The following is a 9,349-nucleotide window of genomic DNA, read 5'->3' as shown; positions in this document are numbered from 1 at the left end:
GAATCTCACCGTCGGCCACGCAAAGTTTCCCGGCCACGCGAGCGTGCCCTTGCGCGAAACCGGAAGTGTGCCGTCCCCTCCGTTTCTCCATCCGCGAGGTTGACCGCGAATCGTCGTGCCTCGCGCGCCCCTGTCCGGGGATAGAATCGGCCTCGGTCCTGATATATCCTATCCGGGAGAGAGGGGGTGGGCCACCCTCGTTCGCCGCTCGCACGCGAAACCCGCGACCAGTAACCGAAGGACCGTAGGAGGTGTCGACACTCGACAGCCAGCTCGGCGTCCCGACGGAAGTGCTAGGAGACCGCGAGGGACCCCGCGTTCGCGGCGAAGAGGAGCCCGAAGACCCGGCGGGAGGGGAAGGAGAAAGAGTGCGTTGGAATTGATTTCGGTCGATCGCGACGGACAATAAGGCGGAACGGGGTCGGGACGAGGAGAATTAAGAGTGACGTTCGCGCGAAGGAGATTCACGGGCGATCGAACGCGCACGCAGCGGCGACGTGGGGCCAAGGGAGGGAGAAAAGTTATAAGGAACGGAAGAGCGAGAGGGCGAGCGCGAGGAAAGGTGGACAGAGAAAGAAAGAGATAGCGAAAGATAGTGTTCGATTAGTTGGACGACGAGGTCGATCGGGCGAGGACGATGGCAGTGAGCGCTTTCTCGACGACATTGCAAACCACCGATTTTGCCACTACGTGTCCCACTACACCCGGTATGTCGTAGGGGAGAGCTAGAGAGAGGGAGAGAAAGAGCGTGCGAGAGGGCGAGGGAGGAAAGTGCGATTTTTAGCGAGAGCAAGACGCCGCTGGCGGAATGGCAAGCGGCCTTCCTCGGCGATGCGCGATGTTGCTGGGCTTAATTGTGATTTTAATGGCAGCGCTCTGGACCGAGGCCTCGTTACCACCCGAAGACGACGAGGACAACGTCCTGCACATCGGCGGTATCTTCCCCGTCGCCGGAGAGGGCGGTTGGCAAGGCGGCCAGGTAAGAGAACTCCTTCTGGACTTAGTTCTTTATTTGGAAAATAAAAAAAAAAAGGTACTTAAAAAAATAGAACGCGAAATGTTAAACTCATATTGATTTAATATCTTTTCTTTCTCATTACATAAGCCGAGAAAATATGACTTATTTTATTTTCATTTTTTTTTCTTTTTTTTCCCCGCTAGGAGATAAAAGTTGTTGAGCTGTTAAAGAAGCATCAGGGTCGAGGATCAGTTTAAATGTTCTTTTTTACGAACTTCCCACTTACGAGGTCCTTAACAAAGCCTCCGAGGAAAACCTGATCGATCATTCCGCGAGGAGGGTTTACATCAAGAAAATTAACGGAGTTACGAGCTTATCTCGGCGCAGAAATAACGCAGACGCTGACGGAGAGTGAATTTGTTTTCTCGCAATAACGCCCTCGTGAATTCGGAAAAATGTATATCTCTCCGCTCATTTTTCATACGAGGCTTTGTTTACGAGGGCAGAATTGTTACACGGTATCGCGAAGCTGCCTGCAGCCTCCCGTTTCCGCCTGTCTCGCCTCTTTTGTCCCCAGCTCTCGACTTGCTCGATGAGCGACCTTGCGGTATCAATGGCGCGAGTAGAATTTCCAAGGCAAACTTCACGAGCCGTTTCGAAACTTTAGAGATCGGATTCCAGAAGTTCCGTCGTAAAGACGTGCAAGTTTGCCATGGAGGAACATTTGTCTTCGTGTCCCTCGCTCGAAGTCGTCCGGAGCGTTCTTAAATCCCAGGAAATCCCCGAGGATTCCAGTCCAATTCTCAGCCAATTTAGCAAAGCGCGTATTTCACTAAGCGTTAAAAACCTTTGAATCCACGGCGACAATAACGCTGAAAAGAGACGGAAATCGAAGACCTAACATTCTCGTTTTTTTTTTTTTTTATATAATTATTGTAATCAGCATCGACAACTTGTGGAGAAAGTTCTGAGATTCACTTTTTGCTCGGCGAAGGCGTTGCATGCCACTTTACGAACAATGCTATTACATAACATGGCTATTAATTCCGCATCTTATTTAAAGTTCACAAAACGATGTAATTTACCACTCTGGTAATTATTTTTGGCAAATGTAGCGCTCGTTCCACGTCAGAATTAAATATGACAATTTATTTTACCTGCGCGCTGTAAAGTTGGCGCAACTACGTGAGGTAATTTGCATACATAATGACTTGATAAACGCTCCTACGTTAACTTTACAAACAATGGGAAACTGTTTAATTAATACTTCCGATTTTTTCGCAGACGTCATAACTTTCCCCAAGTGTTCTCGTAAAATTCCTTTGCCCTTTTGTGCGCGAAATTCAATACCTTTCGCCGTTTGTGTCACGATCGCGAGGAGACACGTTAAAGTTCTCATCGAGCGACCCCCTCGCACGAACCGCTTTCGGCTCCGCGTGCAGAGCCGGCTTTCATTAAATTAGGAGATTAATCAAGCCGAATTGCATTATCATTTATTCAACAGGCTTGCATGCCGGCCGCGCGCCTGGCCTTAGAGGACGTTAATCGCGAAAAGAACTTGTTACGTGGATATAGACTGCACCTCCATTCCAACGACAGCGAGGTAAGCTCACGAAGATGCTTTTAACAGCATTACGACAAGGAACGGTGAAATTACCTCCGTAATTTATTTCGTTTCAGTGCGAGCCCGGCCTCGGCGCATCCGTGATGTACAACTTGCTTTACTTTCCACCCTATAAATTAATGCTGCTGGCCGGGTGCAGCACAGTGTGCACCACGGTCGCCGAGGCGGCGAAGATGTGGAACCTTGTGGTGGTGAGTGACCGTTCATTTTCTTTTTTCTCTCTTTTTTTTTTTTTTTCTCTCTCTTTATTTCTCAATCAATTTCTTACGACCGTATATTCTCGTATAATAAGAAGTATAAGAACATGTGCAAAATTTATTCAGCTATGCTACGGTGCATCATCGCCAGCGCTCTCCGATCGAAACCGATTCCCGACCTTGTTCAGAACGCATCCTTCTGCTACCGTGCACAATCCCACGAGAATCAAACTGCTGCAAAAGTTCGGCTGGTCTCGAGTAGCGATACTGCAGCAGGCCGAAGAAGTGTTCATATCGGTAAGAACGTCAGAAGCATTATCTCGCCTGCCATTCACGGAGCGAAAGTGGAAAATAAAAGTATCTCACTTTATAAGACATCTCCACGTCCATGTGCCAAGCAAATCTAAAAAAAAAAATTTTAACGTACATTTTTTTTATCTGTAAGAGCAAGTTGGTCAGATTAAAAATTAATATTCGTTTTTATAGTTTAAATAATATGATGTTAAATTTGACTTGTTAAATTATCATAGACCGTTGAAGACCTAGAAGGGAGATGTAAGGAAGCTGGGATAGAGATAGTTACTCGTCAGAGCTTCCTATCGGATCCCTCGGACGCGGTGAAGAATTTACGTCGTCAAGACGCGCGAATAATCGTCGGCCTGTTCTACGTCGTTGCCGCAAGAAGAGTGCTCTGCGAATTATATCACCAGAAGCTGTACGGCCAGTCCTACGTGTGGTTCTTCATAGGCTGGTACGAGGACGACTGGTTTGAGATCAATTTAGAAAAAGAGAACATTCCCTGCACTAAAGAGCAAATGCGAATGGCTGCGGAGGGACACCTGACTACTGAGGCGCTCATGTGGAATCAGAATAATGACACGACAATCAGCGGCATGACCGCCGAGGACTTCCGAAAGAGATTGAATAAGTTGCTGAAGGACGACGGTTACGACATAGATAATAATCGATATCCGGAGGGATACCAAGAGGCGCCCCTTGCCTACGACGCCGTCTGGTCCGTCGCTCTGGGTGAGTTTCTTGAGCACCCACGACGCAATATGTGTTAAGTTGACCAATAACCGTCTATATCGATTTTTTTTTTCTTTGTTTCTAACACCAGCGTTCAACAGAACCATGGAAAGGCTAAGCAAGTTAGGGAACAGTTTGAAGAACTTCACTTACGAAAACAAAGAGATCGCCGACGAGATATATGCGTCGGTAAACTCGACCCAGTTTCTCGGAGTTTCCGTATGTAGAACCGTAAAATATAAAATTACTCGCTCGCTCGCTTGTTTCAGTTTCTAACGTTGAAATTTTTTTTCCGTAGGGATACGTCGCGTTTAGTTCGCAAGGTGATAGAATCGCTCTGACACAGATTGAGCAAGTGATCGACGGAAAATACGTTAAGTTAGGATATTACGATACGCAGAGCGACAATCTAACCTGGAGGAACTTGGAACGATGGATCGGTGGCAAGGTGCCGCAGGACAGAACGATAATAAGGAACGTTTTAAGAACGGTGTCACTGCCCTTATTTATAAGTATGGCGACCTTGTCGGCGCTCGGTATCGTGATAGCCATCGGATTGATCGTATTTAATGTCTATAATAGGCACCGAAGGTATATACTACTCTGCTATACTATATATACAAATATACTACATCGTGGTGCATCCGTTAATATCTTATCTAACATATACCAGACTGCAATTTACAATCGATAGCTACACACAACCGATGTCTACATTTCAGAGTTATATATTCGTCTCATCCCACCGCCAACACGATAATGCTCGTGGGAATAATAAGCTGCTTCTTGGCCGTATTATGCATAGGACTTGACGGTAGGTTCGTGACGCCGTGGCAGTTTTTGATAGTTTGCCAAGCAAGAGCGTGGACGATGTCGATCGGTTTCACCCTGGCGTTCGGTGCCATGTTCAGTAAGGTTTGGAGGGTCCACCGACTCTCTACGAAGGCGAAAGCCGACCAAGGAAAAGTAAGTCGTGAAATAAGTAACTGATAATCGAGTCTCCGCTGGTAAAGCGGTACGAATGATCTTTATAATATTCGAGAGCTGTATCGCCATGCACGAGATAGTTCTGCGTAGATTTACTATCCCTCCCTGGCCAGACGACTCTTCTGCGAAGACAGTCGTACCGCTTTTCCTCTTGAGTTTTTAATTAGTAACGAGACTGATTTTTAGTTTTTCATGAAGATGGAACCATCCTGCATGGTTTGCTGTTCCTGCTCGTATGTCCTGCATCTTTAACCTATTCTCGATTCCTTTTAGTCATTGACGGCTAAACAAAAAGTTTCGTCTATACAGAAGAAGATTGAGCCATGGAAGCTGTACGTTATGCTGGGCGGATTGCTGTCGGTGGATATCATCCTCCTCGTCACTTGGCAGGTGATCGATCCGCTGCGTCGGAGAATCGAGACCTTCGCTCTAGAACTACCGCCCTACGGAGACGAGGATGCAATGATCAGGCCTGAATTAGAACATTGTGAAAGCGAACGTAACAGATTATGGCTCGGTACGTACTTTTTATTTAAAAAGACATACATACTGAAAAATAAATACCGACGTGTGCTAATTAATAATATAATTTTATCGATATAAAATCGCAAAATTGTGAATATTTTCTTTCAGGCTTGATTTATGGCTATAAAGGCGTTGTTCTCGCTTTCGGGCTCTTTCTATCTTACGAGACGAGAAGCATCAAAATCAAACTGATCAATGATTCCAGATACGTAGGAATGTCGATATATAATATCGTAGTTCTGTGTCTCATAACGGTACCTGTGGTGATGGTCATCTCTAGTCAGCAGGACGCGAGCTATGCCTTTTCGGCGCTGGCCACTATTTTCTGTTGCTTTCTCAGTATGGCTCTCATCTTTGTGCCGAAAGTCATTGAAGTGATCAGGCATCCCAGAGACAAATCTGAGTCGAGGTACAATCCGGACGGCGCGGTATCTAAGGAAGAGGAAGAAAAGTATCAAAAACTACTCACCGAAAACGACGAGCTTCAAAAGCTTATTGCTGCGGTAAATCGTTTTTTAAATAAATAAAAATGTTGTATTTGCACAAACTTGTTTTAATATAATTTTATCATTTATTATATTTATTGTGCCCTTTATTCTTGCACATAATATTTTAGAAAGAGGAAAAGATTCAAGCCATCAAGCAGAAACTGGCTGAACGCGACGCGCTGAAGGGAACCGGCACGAGTCGTTGCAGGCAAGGCCAGCCCAAGCAGTCCTTCATCGTTGCTGACTATCCGACTGGCGAAGGGACATCGGACAGCGCTATCGGTGGGGGTATTTCCATTTGTACAAAATCCTCCCGCGCTTCCGCTTCTGATGTTGAGTTTTCAGAGACGTACTTATAATCTCTCCACACACACGAGTAAAGTCAGGCCGCCACGGACGTCCTCATGCATTCGCGCGATACATTTGGGACCTAAAGTTCTTTTCAATCGATCTCGGTGATTATCGTTACGCTTCGCTTTTAAATCGAAACGTATTTCCGGTATTATTTGTCGTAAGTATCGATGGGTACGTACTTGCGTGTTTCTTCACGACGCACTCTCGGATGCAATGTCTCGTTGAAGTGACCGGAGTACACGATTATCCACGGTAGTTACACTGCCACGTGATGATAACACTGACGAAATATCAAATAACTGCACAATTTCAAAGTACAATGAAACGCCAGAAACTCATTCGTGATTTTAAGTTATTAAAAAAAAAAGAAAAAAAAATAGCACATGCAATTCTTTCACGCAATTCGCACACGACAAATTACATTGCGTCACTTTTATTGATTGCAAAGTTAGTGAGCGTAAAAAAAAAATTAATCTACTGATACAATGATAAAATTAACGAATAGAATATTAATGTCATGTTAACGTGGATGTTAGCTCTTCATCGAATCGTTTAGGAAAAATTTTTTGTAACTGTTAATATAATTTACATAGTTTATCGCTTTAGTAAGGAAGAGTAAAGCTTTTGTAGCTTTGATGTACATCGTCAAATGTTTAAATATGCAAATAGTAATTAATAATACGTAAAGTAGTAAATTTTTGTCTTAACGAGCTAGTGACTCTCTTCCTGCGAAATCAGATTAACGGGAAACAATCTAAGAAAATCTATGTTTCGTGGCCTACGTTTTGTGAAAGTTGGTCCTGTCATTCTGGCGACAATGCTCTTTCTATAATTATCCATCGTTATCGATTAATTATTTATTGGTGAAACATGTGTATTTTTATATGTAGCCTGATTGGTATTAGCCGTCGTGTAGATGCTCGGGATTGGATGTTTGTGAAATTAACGGGTGTATTTTTCAGCACCTGTGAGAAAGTACTCAACCGGATTTCCTTAGCGTAATACAATCTTATCCTATGGACCAAGTTAACCCCCCGTGGAATAACGTTTTTCAGGGATGGAGCTTTTGAGTGTTTTACATCTTGACTTTTAACCCTTTTACCGGAGGAACCGTCGAGGAATACTCAAGAAAAAACATAACGAAGTCTTTCAAGCCGTTAACGTTGCCATCGTTTTTCAGTCAGACATTGGCACCACGATATTTTTTTTACAAACGTAACGAATCTCGAAAGAAAAAAAATAAACAAAATATGGTGTTACGCGTTTGCGTTGAACGGTAAATTTTTTACTGTTTGATCGTTGTTTTATAACAAAAATGAGGAAGCTGACGCTTACATTCTTGTACCGGATACGTAATTTTTTCGCGGAATATTAATCTTTTTAAACAGAAGATAATAAGAAAAAATATAATATATATATTTTAAAACGTACAATATATAATAATATAAATATTATAGACGTTCTATATTTGAAATGAAAATGGAATTATTCACCCGGTACAAATATCGCGGCTATAATCGCAAAATGGATTTGACTGGCTCAGGATGACGTTTGTAACATGCTTATCATTTAATTGTTACAAAGCATGTGCTTACACACGATAAAAAAATTGATAGTATTTATGTTAGGCCTAAAATAATCTGTATGATGACTCTTGAGTTGTTGCAGTTAAATCTCGTTAGAAAAGTGTCGTGTTAATTGTGTACAGTGTTAAAACTGTTGTTGTAAACCTCATGAAGCGTACTCCCAAATTTAAGAAGACAAGAAGCTAAATTACAATTTAATCCAATCCGGAAATTAAATTAAAAGAAAAATATATATATATTTTTTTAAAGAAAAAACGCAATTGTCACAAACGCGAAGTGCGCTAACGAGATTTAAATGCTTATGAATTCCGTGCCGTTCGTTTATAATTTGGGAGTCTTGATGAGGTGAAGTGTCTCATTAGCGTTTAACGGGAAGCGTGATTATTAATTTTTGATGAGTCTTTTTTTTTTTTTAACTTAGCGACAGACGCACGATGGATTAGCTTTCGCAACTTATGAGTAGGAGGAATTAGCGCGCGTTTCCGACTTCCAAATCATTTACGAACGGATTCGGCGCCGGCAAATTGCCCATTCGCGAGACTTATGGTGTTTTTTGACCTTCTGTTTTTTTAGGCACGCAGCACATCGTCGAAATGTACGAACTGCACCGACTATGATGCCAAAGCAATACACACGAGCGCTACGCTTGCGACAAAACTCTCTTCTAAAACTAGTGTTAAATCTACGTGCACGGTCAATACGCGAATTGTAACAAAATGCGTCTTGGAACACGCCAAAGAAACGTGAGAACAATTTCTCTCTAACGTCTCGGGCGGCTGGGAAAACCTGTCGTCGCGCGTAATTAAGGCATAAGTTAGTCTATAGCGTGTGGAATTGTTTTATATGTTTCGATACGATTCGACTGCGCCTTAGGAAGCGGAGGAAGAACGGAATAGGGGAGAAAGGGAAAGCAGTATTGAGACATATGTACGGATATTACGGCCGTCTGTCGCGCGCGTTCTTTCACGCGCGCAAACCCGAAGGGACGCTGTGGAATCTGTCGCGAAATCCCGCGTCTAGGCAATATTTAAAAGCGGAATGTAACTCTCTTTCTCATTTACGGTACCTAAAACCACACGCGCGCTCACCCACGCAGTATTTTTTACTGTACCTCGTTTCGACCGACTGCCGCGCGAAACGGCGCTTGTAAGTCTAGCATTATATAACAATTATACGATAGTCCTATCGAACTGTTGAACGAAAGTATCACATATATGTACGTTAGATTATGGAGATATTTATTTTTAAGTTTCCGAATTATAAGATCCGTTGGAGAGAAAAAAAAAAAAGTAAAGGCTCTACCTAATTATTAAAACCCTGGGGATTGTTTATTCGATCCAAGGCCCGCACGGCCCCGCGCCAGGCGCGACCGCGGGTGTTCATATCTCTGCGTTGTTTCTAGAGTTGAGATTTTAATAAAGAGAATTTTAACACGGAGTCACCGACGCCCATACGTCAATGCGACCTAGTACCCTTGCGACGAATAAACGCGACGACGTGAATTATAAAAATTACTCGATGTAACACGTACATTTTTAAGTATCCTGAAGTAAACTCGATCAAAGGATCAATGTTAAATCAAGTGAATTCTGCGAGGGATT

The 9,349-nt window shown here is 43.3% G+C and overlaps 1 protein-coding gene across 4 annotated transcripts; it reads left to right on the top strand.

Moving 5' to 3' along the window:
* The first annotated feature begins 49 nt into the window (after nucleotides 1-49).
* Gaba-b-r1 (gamma-aminobutyric acid type B receptor subunit 1) lies at nucleotides 50-9,185 on the top strand. Of its 4 annotated transcripts, none has more exons than XM_070668220.1 (13): nucleotides 50-707; nucleotides 873-979; nucleotides 2,463-2,561; nucleotides 2,639-2,773; nucleotides 2,906-3,076; nucleotides 3,310-3,808; nucleotides 3,900-4,027; nucleotides 4,107-4,399; nucleotides 4,531-4,774; nucleotides 5,069-5,312; nucleotides 5,429-5,823; nucleotides 5,937-6,090; nucleotides 8,322-9,185. In XM_070668220.1, exons 1-13 carry the CDS (start codon nucleotides 638-640, stop codon nucleotides 8,363-8,365), a joined length of 2,583 nt encoding a protein of 860 aa, XP_070524321.1. In that variant the 5' UTR covers nucleotides 50-637; the 3' UTR covers nucleotides 8,366-9,185. The 4 variants fall into 4 exon arrangements, with proteins under 4 accessions (XP_070524321.1, XP_070524324.1, XP_070524320.1 ...); XM_070668223.1 differs by having other exon boundaries at nucleotides 6,154-9,185; XM_070668219.1 differs by having other exon boundaries at nucleotides 51-707; nucleotides 5,937-9,185.
* Nucleotides 9,186-9,349: the final 164 nt, after the last annotated feature.

Source organism: Cardiocondyla obscurior, linkage group LG17, assembly GCF_019399895.1.
Source record: "Cardiocondyla obscurior isolate alpha-2009 linkage group LG17, Cobs3.1, whole genome shotgun sequence".
In the NCBI taxonomy this organism is placed as follows: domain Eukaryota; kingdom Metazoa; phylum Arthropoda; class Insecta; order Hymenoptera; family Formicidae; genus Cardiocondyla; species Cardiocondyla obscurior.
The sequence above is the reverse complement of the archived record's forward strand: the minus strand, read 5'-3'. Positions and strand labels throughout refer to the sequence as shown.